The sequence below is a fragment of the Eurytemora carolleeae genome, unplaced genomic scaffold (genome assembly GCF_000591075.1).
Source record: "Eurytemora carolleeae unplaced genomic scaffold, Eaff_2.0 scaffold401, whole genome shotgun sequence".
NCBI lineage: Eukaryota > Metazoa > Arthropoda > Copepoda > Calanoida > Temoridae > Eurytemora > Eurytemora carolleeae.
The window spans coordinates 312888-334927 of record NW_019396469.1 but is presented as its reverse complement, the minus strand read 5'-3'; the positions used below and the strand labels follow the sequence as shown (position 1 = coordinate 334927).

The 22040-nt window shown below is 32.4% G+C and overlaps 1 protein-coding gene across 4 annotated transcripts; it reads right to left on the bottom strand.

Annotated features, from left to right (window-relative positions):
- Nucleotides 1–356: 356 nt before the first annotated feature.
- On the bottom strand, nt 357–21720 carry LOC111703863 (TRPL translocation defect protein 14). Of its 4 annotated transcripts, XM_023475937.1 has the most exons (18): nt 21705–21720; nt 21230–21343; nt 15212–15333; nt 15078–15159; nt 14777–14868; nt 13412–13487; nt 13246–13343; nt 12344–12436; nt 10897–10975; nt 9587–9667; nt 9073–9177; nt 8542–8562; nt 5585–5628; nt 4984–5077; nt 4240–4365; nt 2684–2779; nt 1922–1977; nt 357–488 (listed from the first exon to the last, which is right to left on the bottom strand). In XM_023475937.1, the coding sequence occupies exons 2-18, from the start codon at nt 21272–21274 to the stop codon at nt 431–433; spliced, it is 1368 nt and encodes a 455-aa protein (XP_023331705.1). In that variant the 5' UTR covers nt 21275–21343; nt 21705–21720; the 3' UTR covers nt 357–430. The 4 variants fall into 4 exon arrangements, with proteins under 4 accessions (XP_023331705.1, XP_023331702.1, XP_023331703.1 ...); XM_023475934.1 differs by lacking the exons at nt 21230–21343; nt 21705–21720 and adding an exon at nt 15626–15712; XM_023475935.1 differs by lacking the exons at nt 8542–8562; nt 21230–21343; nt 21705–21720 and adding an exon at nt 15626–15712.
- Nucleotides 21721–22040: the final 320 nt, after the last annotated feature.

The following is a 22040-nucleotide window of genomic DNA, read 5'->3' as shown; positions in this document are numbered from 1 at the left end:
ATACTTGTTAATTTTTCTCAACCTACCCAGTATCTTAACTCTTCAAGTTTGCTGTCCAAATTTTTAAAATGGAGTAGACCTTGAAAACCAGTGATTTTCTTTTCCAACCTCTCAACCTCTCTCTACCCATTTCATATTTCTATAAATCATGGTTCTACTCCAGGAGAATTACAGTACTATGGCAGTTAGTATCTTGCACATTTAAAAATATCACTATAAAGAAACGAATTTAAATAGTCCCTTTCCCTTGGCTAGTTTGTCGAAAAGTGCACAAGCTTAGATTAAAGAAAAAAAGCTTTAAATTACAATTAATAAAGTTGTAATTTTCAAAAGACAGGTTTAACACATATATATATTTATCTATATTTGCAGTAACCAAACGTAGAATTTAAATAAAAAATGTTACATAATTTAAATATATATAAATTTTCTATATGCCGGGGGAGGCGGAGAGACCAGCTCCCAGAAAATCGGCGACCGAAGATTTCCTAAAATAGAGAATTATGTTAATTTTGTTTGAAAATTTTTATTTAAACTGTGTATAAGCTTCAGTAAAAAACTTTAATTGAGATTTTATCATATTTTATAGAACCCCTACCCACTACTTTTATTTAGAAGTGAAATGGTAAACAGGGTTTTCATCAAAGGATGGAACTTTAATGATGAACCGAAACTCTTAAAATATGGAAGAAGATGGTTGAATTTAAACTGACTTGTACTTAATTAAGTTTCTAATAGATATAACCTAGGTAAATGTTCTAGCAAAAATAGAATAAAGTGTACATCGTTATATATTAAATATATAGCGTACAATGAATAAAAAAAACGGAATAACGTCCATACAGGCCAAAGTCCGAAATTTAAGAAAGTATCGTTTAACGAAACTCCCAAGCTTCCTTTTTGGGGTCTTTAAATTTGTGTAGATTTTGATGTAAGAGATTCGAAATAATTGGAGGATATGAAGAAACAAAATAAAATAATATTTCATAACCAAAAATAATGATATCGACAAAACTGCTTTACCCCATTAGTGATCCCGGCCCCCGGGTTCCAAAAGTTCAAAACTAGTTATCATAACAATACCCTGGTTTAAGTTTTGGGCTCTGAGCCCAAAATTTAAAAGAGTATCGTTGAACGAAACTCCCGAGTTTCCTGTTTGGGGTCTAAACATTTGTGTAGATTTTGATTTAAAAGATTCGAAAAAAATAGAGAATATTAAGAAACTAAAGAAAATAATATTTTATAACACAAGTATTGATATTCAGAAAACTGCCAATTACCCCATTTATGAAACCCGGGTTCTAAAACTGGTTTTCATAACGATACCCTGTCTTAAGTTTTGGGCTCAGGGGGGTTGGTAGTTAACTGCCTGTCCTGCTATTCAGCTTAAGTGTACACTTAAGACTATTAACTGTTGATAGATGTAAGAAGATTATGGCCTAATAATTCAGTACAACATGAAATATACCTTAAACTTTAATGGTTAGGGTGCAAGGGAGGCTCCAAAAAAGTTCAAAAAATGCGCCAGAAAAATGTTGAAAATACTTATTTTTTACTTTTGACAAATAATAACATGTGACACATTACAACAACGTTTCAAGGGCTTCAAAAAAGTTTAAACTTAGATTTTTTAAACACCGACCAGCCAGTCGACCGTCCTCCATCTTACCCTATGAATAAAAAAAGTTTTTTTCCAAAATTTGCTCACAACTATGAGATTGAAAAAGTGTAAGTGTAGTGTAGGCACTTAAGTAATTGTAAATTGGCAGTTCAGTCCAAACTATGACCGCATAAGGTTGACCCTGCTCGGATATTCAAATGTACACCGGTTGGGCGTGACTAAAGGATTTAGACTTGAAACTAAGATTTTAAATCTTTAGAATAAATCTATTTTTAAGGACTAATAATAAATATTTTATACCTATGAACAGCCTCTAATCTATCATGAGCCTCTTGCGTGGCCTCTACATCATCATCCTAGATATATAGATAGATAGATAGATATTAGATTTATTAAATATGAAAAATAATAAATAGAAAGGTATAAAAATAAAAAGATATGTATAGATAAATAGATTGATAAAGATAAATAGATAGATATAGATGGATAGATAGATAAAGATAAATAGATAGATATAGATAAATAAATAGATGAAGATCAATAGATAGATATAGATCAATAGATAGACATAGATAATAGATAGATATAGATAAATAAATAGATAAAGATAAATAGATAGATATAGATAAATATATAGATAATTATAAGATAAAAATTAAAATGTATTAATGCTTACAAATATAAATATTAATAAACAAAACTTATCAATAGAGAGAAAGTTAGACAGATAGAGAGATAATACTCAAGAGGGCATATTAAGATTTTCTCAATATCTCGCACGCGCGCTAAAATCAGGTGTGCGCAGATTCTTCCTTTTCTATGTTAATCTATATTTTGATCTTGTACCCAAAATCCACATAGATCCAGACTGTTATAAAACTTGCATTCATTTTTACTATGGAGTGTCTCAATTCATTGGGCTTTGATCTTACCGCACTTCCTTTTTCAAGCCCTGGACATATTACCTTCAGAACTGTCCAGAACTTGTTTTAATTTAGTATAAAGAAGTAATTGGCAAAATTGTCAAGGATGTTTGCATTATTAGGATGATCGACCGTATACCTCATCATCTGAGAGTCTGTGACAGAACTTCTTATTATTGATCCACTCCTCTCTCAAGCTGAGATTAAACATGGAGAAAGCAGGATCCCCAGTCACCTTTAAACACATTTATATTAAAAAGGGACTGTACACGAAATTTGAAGTGAACCTTAATTTGGAGAGTGGCATGTCCGATTAATGACAGTATCGTGTCTGATCAAGAATTAAGTAGATTTGGATTTTTGCTGCAAAAAAAAAGGAAATTGTCAAAATTTAACGCTTGTAAAACGACGACATCTTCGTCATCACAGATAAATATTTAAAGGGTCCGTTGTGAATTGGGCGTGTCTCTTTAAACTGGAGACTCACTTGAAAATACTTTAACACTCTACAGACTACACACAGTCTCTCATATTGAAACATTTTACAAGTTTTTAATTATCTAGAGAATAGTCAGCATTCTACAGATAATAAGTTCACATTCTACCTGTAAGATGACCTTTGTACCTGTAGGATGACCTTCTACCTGTAAGACGACCTTCAACCTATAGGATGACCTACTACCTGTAGGATGACCTACTACCTGTGGATGACCTTCTATCTGTAGGATGACCTACTATCTGTAGGATGACCTTCTACTTCTAGGATGACCTTCTATCTGTAGGATGACCTACTACCTGTAGGATGACCTACTACCTGTAGGATGACCTTCTACCTGTAGGATGACCTACTACATGTAGGATGACCTACTACCTGTAGGATGACCTTCTACCTGTAGGATGACCTACTACCTGTAGGATGACCTACTACCTGTAGGATGACCTTCTACCTGTAGGATGACTTTCTTCCTGTAGGATGACTTTCTACCTGTAGGATGACCTTCTACCAGTAGGATGACCTTCTACCTGTAGGATGACCTTCTACCTGTAGGATGACCTTCTACCTGTAGGATGACCTTCTACCTGTAGGATGACCTTCTACCTGTAGGATGACCTACTACCTGTAGGATGACCTTCTACCTGTAGGATGACCTACTACCTGTAGGATGACCTACTACCTGTCAGATGATCTACAACATGTAAGATGACCTGATACCTGTAAGATGACCTACTACCTGTCAGATGATCTACAACCTGTAAGATGACCTGCTACCTTTAAGATGACATGCTACCTTTAAGATGACCTGCTACCTGTATAGTGACTTACCACTTGTAAGATGATCTACTACCTGTAAATGACCTACTACCTGTAAGAGGATCTACTAGCTATAAGATGACCTACTACCTGTAAGATGATCTACTAGCTATAAGATGACCTACAACCTATTAGATGACCTACCACCTGTAAGATCACCTGCTACCTGTAAGATGACCTACCAGCTGTAAGATGAACTACTAGCTGTCTGTAAGATTACCCAGTACCTGTAAAATGACCTGCTACCTGTAAGATGACTTGCTACCTTTAAGATGACCTACTACCTGCAAGATGACCTGCTAGCTTTAAGATGACCTACATCCTGTGAGATGACCTCCTACCTGTAAGATGACATACTACTATGTATAATTATGACCTCGTACCTCCTGATCAATGTTGAGGAACTTGGGAAGTCTGTCAATGACCTCATTAGGTGCTAAGGTGGTGTAGGTCTCTATAAGCATTAGACCTTTACATCTAGGATGGCAGGGATCCTTGTAGATATCCAACTAAACATTTAATATTAGAAACATTAGCAGGAATCATAGTAGATATTCAACTAAACAATTAGTATTAGAAACATTAGCAGGGATCCTTGTAGATATCCAACTAAACATTTAGTATTAGAAACATTAGCAGGAATCCTTGTAGATATCCAACTAAACATTTAGTATTAGAAACATTAGCAGGAATCCTAGTAGATATCCAACTAAACATTTAGTATTAGAAACATTAGCAGGGATCCTTGTAGATATCCAACTAAACATTTAGTATTAGAAACATTATAGCAGGAATCCTAGTAGATATCCAACTAAACATTTAGTATTAGAAACATTATAGCAGGAATCCTAGTAGATATCCAGCTAAACATTTAATGTTAGAAACATTACAGCAGGGATCCTTGTAGATATCCAGCTAAACATTTAATATTAGATGTTAGGTAATTTCGAAGGGCGACGAATTATTAAAATTTCTTTTGACACTTATAAGTAAAATTCGAAAAAAAAAATTCAAATTTTTTATCACTGCCAACGTCGGGCCCTTCAGCTAGTTTTAAAATATTTTCGGTTATTCATTACTACGAACAAGCTGTGATTTTGTTTCTAACAGTGTGATTGTGATTTTACCTGAAAATACTGGTTATTGTAGAGAAAACATCTTCTAATCTTATTTACAGTCAGATGCAGGGGATCCTGCTGATCCAGTAGATGGGTGTAATCCCTAAACATAAATTGGATTAAAGGGATCTAGTAGATGGGTGTAATCCCTAAACATAAACTGGATTTAAAGGATCTAGTATGTGGGTGTAATCCCTAAACATAAACTGGATTCAAGGGATCTAGTAGGTGGGTGTAATCCTTAAACATAAACTGGATTTAAGGGATCTAGTATGTGGGGGTAATCCCTAAACATAAGCTGGATTTAAGGGATCTAGTAGGTGGGTGTAATCCCTAAACATAAACTGGATTAAAGGGATCTAGTATGTGGGGGTAATCCCTAAACATAAACTGGATTTAAGGGATCTAGTAGGTGGGTGTAATCCCTAAACATAAACTGGATTAAAGTAATCAAGCAGATGGGTGAAGTCCCAGTACAGAAACTAAGGGTTCGAATTTAATCCCAAAAAGAGCTGATATATATTATACAAACTATTTCTTTTAAGGTTGAACAAAAAGTTTTCTTGGCACCGAATTTTCATCTATTTGACATTGACATTGATATTCTCACCTATGAGTTAGAGGAGTTTTAACTTCAATAACCTGCCCAGAAACCTGAAATGGAAGGTTAAGTTAGAATTATTATTAGAAAAGGGTTTAGAGTCGGCCTAAAAGTCTAGTATTTCAATTCTTACTGATAAACTTGATGGGAATAAAGTGAAAATGAAAACCATTTATCCAAAGATAACTTTTCAAATTGAGTTTTATTTATTTCATATTTTTGGAATTTTTCCGGGAAAAATTAACAAAAAGTTTTATCTCTCCATAATTTCAGACTTATTTCTTTTTTGATTAATGTGAAATAGGACTTATATAACTTGTTTGAATTTCTACTATTGTCTATAAAGTAAATAATTGTAACTGCATGTAGATACTCTAATTACGACTTTTAATAAAAATACAAAGTACTGGTCACAAAAAAATCCGCCTTTGATATTTTTACATGAAAATCAGAAAATCAATTTCCTTTTAGACTCGGGTTTCAGTGGAATAAACAATTCCTTATCTAAAAATGAATATTACAAGACGAAATTTGACTTTTTCAACAAAATTCTCAAGTTTTAAATATGAAATTTAAAGTGTTTTTGAAATGTAAAAAAAAAATAATAGAAAAGTTCAAAGTGATTTTTTTTTCGGTGTACAAATATAATTTTGAATTTTTGTAATAAACCCAAATGATTTTAAAACTACAGAAATTTAAAAAAAATTTAAATGTTTTCTATTAACTTCAGTATTTTATGTCATCAAGACTGTTTTCATCATTTACGAAATAATAAAAATGTAATTTTTTCCGCTCATAAATAAATTAATTCCATTTTGGAATTCTGAATGACATGAAACAATGAATAGGTACAAATAGACTGGGTTTTCCCTAAACATATATATATTTTTTTTACGTCGTCGTTGAAATGTGAAAATGTGCGAGAAAAAAATAAGAAAATGTGAGTAAAGTAGGGGTGATCAATATTGGAATTGAGCCAACCGCCCGGGCACCGTAGGTCGCTGCGTTTTCACTTAAAAAAAATATTGCAATCAAAAAAATTTTCAAAATCGTCCATAAGGTTGCGATCTGACGATTTAATATTTAGGCCACAAAAAAAATTATTTTTTATTTTCATGTTATACATAATTTTCTTGGAAATTTAATGCTGAATTTAAATCTGAAAAGCGTTTTAAAAAAATTGAAAATTCAGTGAGTTAGAGGTAAAAAACTCATCGAAAACATTAACAAGTTAAAAACCCGGAATTTAGTACCGTTTTTTGGCCATAACTTCTTTAGATTTAAATATTTTTAAAGGGAGTGTTCGCGAAAAATGAATTTGCTGTATGCGATAAAAAAGCGCTTTTGATCGCTACGTATCTTACTTCTATCTGTTGCTTCTATAAGGAGAAAATTGTTAAAAACGACTTACACTGAAGAACGTAGTGTCCATACAAATTCAGAAAGATGCAACATTCAACTCGGATCGTAAGCAAATCAATTTAATTCCAAACAAATCATTCAGATATTACAAACAATAGTCATCGATTATTTTTCGTCGCATTCGTAAATAGTTAATATTTTGTATTTTTCATGATCTGAGTTACTTTTGAAAACATTTATTCTTGTTTCGAGGATTTTTGATAATGAAGACGACATTTTCATATTTTCCAGGAATGTTTGAAAATCCAGCGCCGGCAAAAATTATTTAAAAAAACAAAATCAAAAATATTATGAAATATTAACTATATACGAATGCGTCGAAAAATAATCGATGACTATTGTTTGTAATATCTGAATGATTTGTTTGGATTTAAATTTATTTGTTTACGATCCGAGTTAATGTTGCATCTTTCTGAATTTGTATGGACACTACGTTCTTCAGTATAAGTCGTTTTTAACAATTTTCTTCCTATAGAAGCAACAGGTAGAAGTAAGATTAGTAGCGATCAAAAGCGCTTTTTTATCGCATGAAGCCTATACCCCCTTTCATTTTTCGCGAACACTCCCTTTAAGAATGGTTTTCGAATCTGAATTCAGCATGAAATTTCCAAGAGAATTATGTATCATATTTACTTTTTTGAATATTTGTTTATGCCTTACGGCGATTTTTCCGATATTAAATCCTCAATTCGCAACCCTATGGACGATTTTGAATTTTTTTTCTGATCACAATATTTATTTTTAAGTAAAAACGCAGCGACCTCATGTGGGCGTCTGGCTGATTTCTAAAAAAATCACAAATCAATCACCCTTACTGTATAGGGTATTAAGGTAAATAAAGTGTTAACAGTAATGTAAGTGATAAAAAAGGGACCGTTCATCATTTTGAGAAATATTAAGGAAAACATTTTGGATCGCTTTTTATTTTTGTTTAAATATTACTTAAAACAGAACAATTGTTCTGTTACTAAATCTTTACAATTCAGTGTGAAGATTATTATAAATATATATTTTTATATATAATATATATGGGATTTATATATTCATGAAAAAAAAGTAAATTTTGTTTTTGCCTTCAAAAGAAGAGTTTAAGGAGTTGAAAAAGATAATTATGTATTTAGAAATTAAGCCTATATTAAATCAAAGTAATAATTTTAAAGTATTTTCATGTATGAGATAATCTTAATTTTCCTTTAAACTGCAAAAAAATGATTTTTAATAAATAAGTTTTCTTTACAATAAATCTAGGAAAATGATGTAATGTTTCCCCTAAATCTCCTAATATGATGAGGGGCCCCTGTTAAGGGACTATTAGCGAAATATAACATGACAATCCAAAAAAAAGAGTTGATTCACAACTGTTTCCCGGCCGTATCAATTTATCAAATTTTAGATAGAAAAACAAGAATATTTTTATCATTTTTTGAATAAGAAAGTTAACCCTTTAAATTGGGTGTTATCTTGAAATTAAGTTAACAGTCCCTTTTAGGAAATAAATAAATGTGATTGAGTGATCTGTCTGAAAATCTGATAATAAATATTACCCCGCCAGCTTGACTGGGAGTCTAAACAAATTATTGTTAAATATTTTTTCAACATTTAATTAATCTTTTTTAGAAACTGAAGTAATACAAACTATTATTTTTTTATTATAAAACTCAACCGACATATATTTTAAAATTTACTCGTCTCACATATATACATTGCAAACACATTAATTTGTTTTCACATTGTACTCATTACACCCCCCCCCCTTCAAGCACTGATAACTCATATTAATCTTGAATTTTCTACTCTTCGCAACCTGATGTTGCAGAGCTTTGATATTGTAAACTAAGAATGTTGTTAAATCATATACACATAAAAAAGACTTAAGACCGTTCATCATCAGGTTGCAAAAATAAAGACATTCAAACATTTTTTTCATTTCTAACATTTTCGGCTAAACCCCTCTGATAATTTGATAAAGTCTCAACTTGCGCCTTTTCACATATCTAAACACAGATATAAACATCAAAGTAGTACACTGTACAATGTATATATATGTACAATATATACGGGAATTGTTCATGTACCTGTTTCCTGATGGTATGGATGTACGACCATTTCCCAAGTCGACCCCTCTTCCGTAGTCTACTCTGCATAGTCCTGCTGGCAGTTTGCAGGTAGTGGTGCACAACCTAATACATAATAATTATTTTACTAGGGAAGCTATACTAGGATACAGGGGAAGTTAGTTCCAAACCGGGATTGGGATCAGGTTTGGAACAATGGCACGGTTAGTAATTTACGTCCCCTGGAATAAGAAGATACTATATTTGCAATAGTTTATTTTTTATGATTAATCTTTTCATTTTCTATACATTTACTATTAATACTGTACCTCAAAGTGTAAATCATTGTACAGTGTATGCTGTACAATGTACATGAAGTGCAAACTGCAAATACATTGCAAAGTTTTAAATCAGTATAAAGTGATCTGCCCACTGTACAATGTACATGTAGTGTATGTTCCGTATCTCAAAGTCTCTAAATCATTCTACAGTGTACTGTACATTATACAATGTAGATTTAATGTAATTACCGTACCTCAAAGTCTCTAAAGCTTGGGAATGATGAATCTGGTGGCAGAGGTCCACTGATAGCAAACTTAACCTTCCTTGCATTCACCTACACACATTTATTTATTTATTACTATTAGCTGAAGTGCCCGGCGTTGCCCATGAATTAAAAAGAAAATTTAAAATTTTCAAAGAAAAATATTTTCGAAATTTTTTTTTCGATTTTTGAAAAAATTCGAATTTTGTTTAGTCTTTGTTACCCCCCAGGGTACCCACGAGTTTCCTAAAAAAAAATCAGCCCATTCGGTCCCGCCGTTTGGCCAGCTGTAGCTAACATATATATATATATATATATATATATAAACACTGTGTCTATGGATATATATATATATATTTCAGTTTTTAACTTCACATTTTTATTAAATAAAGAATGGGATCCTTGTATCAAAACACTGTGTCTATGGATATATATATATATATTTCAGTTTTTAACTTCACATTTTTATTAAATAAAGAATTATACTAAACATAATGTTTCACGTCTATCATGACGATCCTCAGTAGTTACAATACTTTGAACATTTCTTCGATTTACAATAACGCATAAATAATTGTAGTTTCAAGGGTTGTCTTTCGTTCAATTTTTCAAAAAACCATGGTTTGGTCCGAACTGAATATTTTCTATGCTATTTTATAAATTTGTGCTGTGCATGGCTCCGACAACAGGTTGGAATAGTAGAAAAATAGAATATGTGTTCAGCTCTTTTAAAGAATAAATAAACCTAAAGGGAGTCACCGGCAATGTATGGTAGTTGAACCGAGAATGTAGTATTGTAGAGACATTTTTTAGGAATCTGTGAGATTTTAGTTTTACGCATATGTGTTCAGCAATAACGCAAATTCAATCTTTAGTTGTTTTGGAACAGAATGAGAAAACAAAAATTAACTCGTCTCATCCAAAATAAGCAATCTTTTTCAGCTATCAGTTTCTGTAATATTTGGTGTTCACAAACATTTACTGTAGATTTCTTGGAATTTGTATTGGAAAGAGGACATATAAAAAAATCTGAAAACAAATTTATAACGAATAATCGAAATTCAATATAATGATGATAAAGAAATAAATGATTCTACCATTGATTTCTTCACAAATTTCTATTGAGAAATATGTCCCTAAAGAACTAATCTATATGTGTAATTTTTCGTTTATATATGTACATATTTGCTTGTATATATATATATATTTGTAGATGATTTAACAATGATTTTTTAAATCTAACATTTTAAGGAAATTGTTAAAAATTGACGAGTTTTTAACAATTAACTGATAAGTTTTACCTTAAGACGATCTCCAATATGTATTCCCATCTTAACAGCAACACAGCTGATCAGACGGTTAATCTTGTTCTCAAAATCGCTAAATAAAAAAATGTAAATAAATTAACATATTTGCTAATAATAAATTAACAAATTTGCTAATAATAGATTAACAAATTTGCTAATAATAAATGAATCTGAAATTATCAAGTTCTTTATAATTTTTCCTGTTTTTGAAAAACCCCTTTATGACAAGAAAAATCTGTATCCAGAATATAATCACAGAGAATAAAACTTCAGAGACATCTGTATATTAAATTTATTCATTCTACATTATTTGATATTCATGTTTTCCAGTAACTTAAAACTTGTTTCTTTTATGCCAAAACATTAAAAGACTACAATTAAAGATTTTCATTTTAAGTCCTATCTGTGTAGGCAGGCAGATAACCTTCTGCCAGAAAGCTGCGACTTTCGATCACAATTTGACCGATTAAACATAATTTTTTAGCCTTTTCCCTTTCGCACTTTTTGTCTGAATTGCGATAAAAGTATTAAAAGATTTATGCTGTAAATTTTAAGATGAGTGAATAATGAATTATAGACTAAAACGTGATTCAATTAAAATGGATAAAACTGAACGCATCTTGACCTTGTTAATCCATGGGTTACCCTGCGTATTTAAATAATATACAGGGTGTCCCAAAAAAAACGTGGGAATTCAGTGACGAATTCGTTATCGTCTTTGGTTTGAATTAGCTTCTAACCTAACTTCTAAAGCCATAATATTATCATGTCTGCTAGAGTTTATTTTATGAAAAGTGTAAAAGACTGTAAAGATGTGTCTACAATGTCTCCGGAAGATGAACAGTGAAGACGGACAAGTTTATTCTATTTGTATACTGTAATTTTACAACCGTATTCAGTCAAAACATAAACAAACAAAATGTGAAACTCTTACAAATTACAGCTTTCTCATTAGGTATCACTATACTAAATCAAAGAATTATTTAAAAAGACGATATCGAATTCGTCACTGAATTCTCATGTTTATTGGGACACCTTGTAAGTTTGTAACGGCAATATATATATACTAGCCTTAGAGGGCGCTTCGCGCCCATCTTCTAAATTAGTTGTGAACATGTTCTCTTTGTGTGCATCGTAAAACAAAACAAAAATAATTCGCGGATTTTCACAAAAAATTTCGCGGATTTTCAAAATTTTTAAAAATTTAATGACGACCGAATTTTGGTGGAGACAAATATTTGAAATTTTGATTTTTCATAAACCTTCCCTGGGGTCCTTAGATGTCCCACAAAAAATTTGGGCCCGATCGGTTCAGCCGTTTTGACGTTTATTGGATTCAAACAAACAAACATAAAAACAGACAAACAGACAGACAGACAAGCCAAATTTATATATAGATATATATATATATTTGATAAGAAAAACACGGATTATGTTCTACCTGTTGTTATCTATAATATCTACATAAGGATGTCCAATCCAAGCTTCAGCTGCCCTTGTATCTCTTTCCCTTGCCTCCTCTAACCCTTCCTTTCTAGATAAAAACTAAATTAATTGTCGTCTTTGATAAGGAACTGATAAGACGTGTTTTAACAATTATAGTCTAATGTGCTAAAATTTTTAGATGGATCCTGATGTACCTTTTTTAAGGAAACTATAAAAGAAGTATCTATTTTAACAATTTTTTAAATATAACTTTTTTTTCATTTAATGGCTATTTTTTATAATTGACCACACGTCTGCGACTTCTTGCTGTTCCTCTTCTAAAAGAAGTAAAAAAATCGCCCTTAAGTCTGATTTTAATCTTAAATTACAAAGTCTAACCCTCAACATTTGAGTAAGAATGTTTTTTAATTTGAATTATTTTCTAAATTTCGAACAAATTCGCTGAAAAATTTATTAAGAAAGACACCCAAATTTTATTGTAATTCTATATATAAAAACTTTTAAATGCCTCAGGATAAGTAAACCAAATGTTTTTGCTTTCAAAATTCATAATACAGGGTGTCCAAATAAAAATAGGAATGAAGTGACCAATTCTATATTGTCGTTGTTTCGCGCGGCGTCATTCTATGAACACAATTTAGTAGCATCCCAGTTGAAACAATCAACATTAAAAGCTACTAGTATCAGCTATTCCAATTTTGCGCCATCATTGTTGACGGAGATTTTTAGAAATCTTTCCAGATTTCAAGTTATTAAAAAACAGCAAAATTGTTCAAATTATTAATATTTCCGCGAATTTTAAAGATACATATGATACACTTCTTGCCTTTAATCAAGTATCAGATTTTCAAGTCATCTCTTAATTCCCATGTTTATTGGACACCCTGTAGTTTTTACCTTGTCGCATGATCATCAATGGAATAGAACCTCTCAGCTCCCTTCGCCGAAGTTACCAAATGGACAACTTGGTGATAACGGTTATCCCTAATATCAACCTTAATAATAGTAAAAATAGTATTTAAAAAATTAATAATACCCCCTCGGTCATACCCCTCGATCTTACCTCGTCGCACCCGTTCTTGAGAAGGATCTCTTCCCACTCCTCCTTCGAGACGAACGCCGAGGCGTCCATCGTCCCTCTGAAATTCAGACAAATTTTTTCTAAATACAAAATTTAAGTTTTTGTGCGAGCATGTTTTTTCATAATTTCACATATTTACCAAAATAAAAAAAAATTTATAAAAAAAACATTTTCTGTGGTTTACCTCAATTAAAAATTGTAAATTATAATTTAAAATTGTTGCAACCGACATACAGGGTTACCCACAAAGGATGAGACTGCGGAGAATTATTACTTAATGTTTACTCATAAAATAATAATTCCCTTCAGCTATAAATTTGTTTCTTTCCTTGCGAAATCATTAAATATATTTCAAGAGTTTCAGGTCGTCTTCAAATCTATGGTGGGTAACCCTGTATTTCTAAAACTGGTTACGGGGCACCCTGTTTAGATATTTTAGAATAAAAAAACGACTACGACAAAAACTCTACTGTTTTCTTGTTAAAACTTAATTTCTCTTTATTTTTAAAATTTAAATTTAAACACTTTCAAAATGGAATTTGTATTTTAGTTAATAATAATGTGGTTTTGACATTTTTTTTAATGTTACAAATTTAGTTATTTTACAAGTCTGGGAAGAAATCATCATCTTTGGAGTACTATCGGAGACCCCCTTTCATTGGAGACCCCCCATGGACGTCTCGTTGGGGACCCGCAGATTCTCGTTGGAGACATCATCTTTACATTGTAGACCCCAGATTTTCATCGAGATTTGAGACCCCATATTTTCGTTGGAGACCCCCAGATTCTCTTAGATACCCTCATATTTTCATTAGAGACTCTTAGATTTACATTGAGACCCCATATTTTCGTTGGAGAAGTCCATATTTTCATTGGAGTTATTTCCATGGAAAAGTCCATATTTTTATTGGAGACTCCCATATTTTCGTTGTAGAAGTCCATATTTTCAATGGAGACCCCATAATTTTGTTAGAGACTGCCATATTTTCGTTGGAGACCCCCAAATTATCATTTGAGACCCTCATATTTTCATTGGAGTCCCCATTCTTTCGTTGGAGACGTTGGGGCTCTTCAATGAAAATGTGGGGATCTCCAACGGAAATATGGGGGTCTCCAACGAAAATATGGGGGTCAACAACGAAAATATGTGGGTCTCCAACAAAATAATGGGGTCTCCTACGAAAATATGGGGTCTTCAATGAAACTCTTGGGGTCTCCAATGTAAAGATGAGGTCTCCAACGAGAATCTGGGGGTCTCCAATGAGACGTTAATGGGGTCTCCAATGAAAGGGGTCTCCAATATAGAACTTCAATGATGATGATTTCTTCCCAGACTTATTATTCTACCTGTCACAAATTATGAGACAGTTTCGCTCACTCGCCTCTGCAAGAGCGAAAAAAGAGTTCTCGATCTGTATCATGGTTCTTAACAGATTTTCCTGGAAACAAGTATTTTTGTAAACGACTTTATTTAACTTAAAAGAATTTAAGTTTTTGACTTTTATAATAATATTTTTTAATATTCTTTAGTTAGGTTCATGAGTGCTTCCAATAATATCTATAAAAATATTGTTTCTTCACATTCTTCAGTACAAATATTAATCTTTAAAAAATGTAAGACGACAATTGGGAAGAAATGCGGGTAAACCTGAAACTCCGTGGCAGCGTACTGTGGGAGCTCAGCGAAGTTGACGCCGCCGGCCAACAAAACCGTCGCCGTCTCCGGTACCCTTTACCAGATAATTCATTAGAATATGAATAAATGTATAAGACGTGTCCTACCTGTACACTTTCCAACCCAAGTTCTCAAAGAAGGTTGAGAGTCGGGCCTGCCCGGTAGTTTTGCCCCCACAGGGACCTCCGGTCAAAACTAGTTTCCAGATCTTTCGCTTCTTCTGCTCCGCCTAAATCAGCTGATTTGAAAAAAATTCAAAATGGCCACTAAAATGGTAAAAAAGAAAACAGAGTTAACATGTTATACTTTCGACCCCTACCCTCCTCTCATGTGTGGATATAAAATAAACACACTATTCCAGGTTAGGTTAGATTAAAATAGTTTGAGATAGTCACTATGGTTTCTGTTTTGTAAAAGTAGAGTGGTGAGGGGGGGAAGGCATGGTCCAGGCGACATGTAATAAAAATTAACCAAACAAAGTTTTTCTTGAAAAACAAAAAAATAAGAAATGGCGCTCATACCTTTTTTGTACAAAATAATGGATTTTTGATATTTCTAGTTTCGCATTTTCCTGTTGTGTCCGGTACTCCCATTTTTAATGATCTTTTACTACCATTTCGTATTAAGATACAGTATAATATTGTTGGATAATAAATGGTTAAATAATATATATAATAATATGTGTATAATAATAACTATTTATAACACTGTTATTTTGGTTCGCAGTGCTATAAAGTTGTGGACAGAAATTTTCTCTTTATCGAAAACCTTCAAGATAAAGAGCAAATTTAAGTCCAAAAACTGCATAGCACGTTGCACCAAAATAACAGTGTTATAGGTAATTTTATGAAACTATTGTGGACTTGTCTTGATACAATGGGGTTACTTATGAGCCTCAGCCTATTTGGTTGAGTTTAATAACTCATATTACAAAATAGGATTCATGAAATAAGTTAAATTTGATTTTTATCAATGTGCATCTAATGCCATGTTACAAATCTTAAAAAATTTCGAAAGAAACCGGGAACCAACATCGAAACCCCTCAAAGCTCAGTCGATCTCAGTATTTTAAAAGAGGAGGATGTCGATCCTAAGCGATATTGAGGCTTTAGAAAGTATTAAAGAAAAGAGCCGCCCTCTGTATGTAAAGAGCTGGAACCAGTTTAAAGAGTATTTCCAAGCTGATGAACTAGAAACTCAAGCTCCGAGTGAAACCCAGTTTTTTTCTTATTTCAAGCATCTGAGAGTCGAAAAGAATCTCTCTGGATTTTGTACTCTATGATTAGCATCAATTGTCAAGGCTTAGTATGGGAAAAAGGTTCAGGTGTATCCCAGAGTTTCAACCTAACTAAAATCCTTCAACGGCGATTTGGCTGGTCGTAAAGCTCTTGTTGTTGTTCCTACTTTGGAGGTCTTAAGAGGGTTGAAGTCATGGATCTGAGGCTAGATTTTTCTAACCACAAGGATCGAGTTTTCTTTGTTCATGAGCGTGTGAAACAGAGAACATACAAGCAATTCTCAAAGTTTTTAGTACCTAGAGGATCAACTGGAAAGACTGATTGGGCTAAGATACTTGAAACCTTTCTACCTAAAGTACAAGATGATCTTCAAAAGTTAAGAAACTAAACCTTCTGCTACTGATTTTGGTTTGACCCCAGCGCAGATGACCGATTTTTTTGTAACATACAAGCAGGAATGCTGTTAATCACATGGCCACATTACTGAATAACAATGAATCTACTCCAGCAGGAGAATGCGGTTTAGTACAAAAAATGAATGAGGAGCAATTATTGATTATCAAGATTCTTCAGTAAGGCAAGATATCATGAAGGTCCAGAACAGCTTCTCAGAGACTCATTCCATGCACGGCATGGATATAGCAAAAATTATTCATAGCAATGAAAGGGTCATCATTGTGAACACACTGGAGGGAAATGTAAATATGTAATGTTTGAAAAGAGTAAAATTGTTTTTTGTAGTGTTTTCATTGTATTAAATATTTAAATGTTTTTAAAAATAAAAAATGTAGCTTCACAAATCTCAAAACATTTATTAAAAAATCCGGAAATCAATCAAACTTTATGGTACAGTGCTATAATATACAGTAATTTTACATTATAGCACGATGATTACTTTATACCACTGTTATACAAACATTATAGCACGATAATTACTTTATAGCACTGTTTTTTCAACATTATAGCACAATGATTTCTTTATAGCACTGTTATAAGGAAATTTAGTATAAAGTGAGCATATATGCATGGTAAAGTGCACAATAATAGTTTCAAAAAAATTGCATCAAATGCAAAAGTAAAATTGTATATATTTAAACACTAATTATCCCAATCAGTCATATTTCGGAATAAAATTCCCAAAGTGCTCACCCTCAACTAAGCTTTCGGTGCGTTCTGTAGTAATTTGCAGTACACTGACCGAAGATATAATAGCGTTCTGTGGAGAGTTTACTAATGTGTTGTTGCAAGAAAGAAAATTGGCTTGAACTCTGCATCTACTACGCATATCTACACCAGGAGACCCCATTGTTTTGTTGAACATTAAGGTGTACTGCAGATTCAGGGAGTAAAGTAAACAAATAGCTGTAGTACACTTTAATTGTTATCAAAGATATGGGGGGGGGGGGTTCTTGTACTTTTTCCATAGTAAAACGGTAAACTGTAATTTCAACTTTACATTTTACTTATAAACTCTAAACTTTAAACTGCAGTACACTTGAAGATATGCACGTGATGTTTATTTTGCAGTACACGGCAGTACACGGTACACTGTACAGTTTATTTTGAATGAACTAACAGTGTGAAACTTAATATTTCTCAACTATGACTGTTATATATCTATTTATAATATATTGTAACATTACCCCGACCCCCTACTAAGAATTGGAAAAGTAACATTACCCTATCACGCAGTGACGTAGAATTTAACGGCTGTCCCAAAAATTAAAATCAAAAATCTTCTATTTTTTATGAAAGTGTGTCCAAAAATAATTTTGATGGCTGCAGAACATTCTAACTTGAAAGTTTAGATCTTGTTTAATTAATGAGTGAAAAATATCTTGGGACACTCCGTGGCAAGGGTCTCCAAGGCCGTGGGGTTTGAGGGTTGGGTTTTTAGGGATGGGGGTGGGGCAATGACTCGTCTGCCCCGGCCAGGTGATTGCAAACCGAGGGAGGTGGGGGGAGGGTGGATCATGTCAGGTGAAAGGACTACGGCGGGATGGGTCAGAATGTTACGACGCAGAAAATTTAAAGGGATTGATTAACATTTTCGTCGAAGCACTTATACAGGGGGACCCGCAAAGAATGATACTGTATAAAGACGACCTAAAAATATGAAAATATGACGACCCTAAAAGTAAATTAAATCGCCTGCCTTAAATATAGACAAATTACTTAAAACTCTAGTTATTCTAATCAATGTATAATTTATTTTGCATAAGATAAAATCGCACCATGATCTCTAATAGTTCTCCTTAAATCTATTTAATTGAAATGTGTTGTTATCATTATTGAAATTAGATGGAAAAAATAATCAAAACAGCCAAGAGCTATTTTCCACCTAATTGCTTTATACTTGTACTGTTAATATAATCATCAATTTGTAATTGTAAACTCGTTCTGTATACAGATACATGTATTTTAGCAATAAACGTTATCTATCTATCTATCTATCTAGATTTTAAAGGCTTATTTAATGATTTGGCAAAGTAAGAATTACGTTTACCATTGCAGGCAATCATGAATTTAAGAAAGTATAAATTACGCACAGTCGTCTCCGAAGTCTCATTCTTTTTGGGTAACCCTATTTCTACCCGAAAACGATATTTAAAAATCTTTTAGTTTTACAGTAAATTCACTTGGTAGAATTGACGTGAAATATAATTATTGAATGCAAATATAAAGTCGAGACCTTGGCTTTATAAAGTTTAACTTTGACGTATAATAGCTTTAATTATTTGTCATTCTTCATGTTCACATTTACAATTTACAACACACCAGCAAAATGAATGATCCTAATTTTTATTATATGCAACTCTAGGTTCTGTAGAAGTGAAAGAATTCAGCAAAATTTAGCAGTTTTCAGATATAAACACATTTCCAATGTTTCGTCAACATATATGTATTGATGTTCATATTGAATGTTTAGAGGTTTGATCTTTTGTGCTTGTGAATCCCGGGATCAAGTATTGATCGGCATCTTATCCAGATCTGCGTATTAATATAAAACCTCTTTGATATCCCGGGATCAAGTATTGATCTTCATCTTAACCAGATCAACAGATTAATATAAAACCTCTTCGGTATCCCGGGATCAAGTATTGATCTTCATCTTAACCAGATCAGCAGATTAATATAAAACCTCTTCGGTATCCCGGGATCAAGTATTGATCTTCATCTTATCCAGACCTACGGATAAATTTAAAAAACATCTTCGGTATCCCGTGGCATGGTCATACCATGGGACAACTTGAATTGAGGAATTAAGCATTTATCCTTCAATTCAAAGGTGTCCACATTGGATATCGAGATCAAACGTTCAAGATTAAGGATACTCCACACAATAGTTCTAACCTCTGAGCTGATATTTATCTGAATGAATAAAAACTAAGAATCTGTAGATTAAGGATTCCTGACCACGTGAATTATATTAATATCAACATCTTAGTGTTAACAGTTGGGAAGATATGAACAAGAACTGCTTCATGAATTGTTAGAAACATTTAGACATTTTTACACCACCTTCTGAAAATCTGAGGAAAAGATGAAGAATCGAGATGGGAATCTGACCGAAAAGTTTATGCAAAAAATACTGGATAGTATTAGCTGCACCTGTCTTGTACAATACTTAGTAATCTGTCTTGTTCTATCTGTGTAATTTCTTCTTGTCCTTTCTGTGTAATTTATTATTGTCCTTTCTGTGCAATCTGTCTTGTCCTATCTGTGTAGCCTGTCTTGTCCTATCTGTGTAGCCTGTCTTGTCCTATCTGTGTAGTCTGGCTTGTCCTATTTGTGTAATTTCTTCTTGTCCTTTCTGTGTAATCTGTCTTGTACTATCTGTGTAATCTGTCTTGTAGTATCTGAGTAATCTGTCTTTTCCTATCCATGTTATCTGTCTTCTCCTATTTGTGTAATCTCAATTATCCTATATGTATAATCTGTATTGTCCTATCTGTGTAATTTCTGATTGTCTTATCTGTGTAATTGGTCTTGTCCTATTTGTGAAATCTGTCTTGTACTATCTTTGTAATCTGTCTTTTCGTATTCTGTGTAATCTGTCTTGTCCTATCTGGGAAATCTGTCTTGTCCTGTTTGTGTAATCTGTCTAGTTCCATCTCTGCAATCTGTCTTTTACTATCTGTGTAATCTGTCTTTTCGTATTCCGTGTAATCTGTCTTGTCCTATCTGTGTAATCTGTCTTGTCCTTGTAAATTGTCCTATCTGTGTAATCTGTCTTTTTCTATTTGTGTAATGTGTTTTGACATATCTGTGTAATCTGTCTTTTCCTATCTGTGTAATTTGTCTTGTCCTATCTGTATAACCTGTCTTGTCCTATCTGTTTATTATGTAAATTGTCCTATCTGTAAAATATGTAGATCAAATCCTTTAAACGCATGGGAGAAACCTTCTAAAACTCAGACGTATAAAAGTTGTCAGGCTTCGCTAGGCCTATTCAGGCATTAGTATGCATAATTAAGGCCTAATCATAGAGTGTAGATGCGTAGTATAAAACCTAGATTGACTCAGCCAGCTGATTTAAGGGTCATCTTTGACGTCATTTTATCTCCGGATGTAACTAGCTTTAAATTCAGGCCAAATACTTTTAAATTTTTCATGCATTAGTAGAATATAGCATTCTTTTTCAATTCTTGCAATTTCAATTTTTTTGTAGCAATACTTATAATTGTTCTAGAAAGGCTCTAATAGTAGGGATAATTATATATATACGTAGGGATAGCAATAAATATATATAATATATAAAATAATAATAATAAATCATTTAAAACGAAATAATTTGTCAATTGATAAGTTTCGACTTCAAAGTTAACAAAAAATTATTTATCTGAATTTTTAAAAAATTATATCTGAAAAAAAAATATTTTTTACCTCCATCATCATCTCGAGATCAATCCCAGCAGGTTTTAATTTCATCGTAAAAAAGAAAAGAACAAAAAGAAAATGCCGTGCAAATGTTGAAAATTTGAAAATTCATGGAAATATCTAGAAAATTACGCAATTTATTAATTTTCCGATAAATTCTTTTAAACCAGATTAGTTCTCCGATTCTAAACTGTTTTCCGAATCCTCCATTTTATGTTTTAAATTTTTGTATTTATCGAAAGGAAACGCGATCAATCTAATTAAATATTTAATGTAAACTGGAAATCAACGTAAATTCAAATGATGCGATAAACTTTTCAAATATGAGTTTTATTTTGTGGCAAAGTTTGCGAGGGTTTAAAGGTAACTTGACATTTCTGTTGGAAGAAAAGAGCAATAAAAGATATCCTAATGAAAATACAGAAATCTAATTATTTCTCGAATACAAGCAAAGAAAGATTCTAAAGAATTGCGTATTTTCCTAAGAATCTGTGAAAAAAGGTGCTATATACAGCTACTGGCAGGAACAGAAAATACGCCTGAAAAAAAAGAAACTAAATTGTTAGTTCATACTTTTATAATTTTATTGAATAAGATTAAAAGGAGTGTTAGCTAAAATTTAAAGGGGGTATAGGCTGATCCCGAATTCAATTCGGGTTTGATCGCTACTAATTTTACTTCTATCTCTAGCGTAATGTAAGTTAAGTTCTGTTTGTCTTCGAGAAGTTTACAAAAGAAAACATTTTCTAAATATAATATGTTGTTTGTGTCTGGGAAGTTAATTATAGTATAATATTGCCAGAAATAAACAAATATG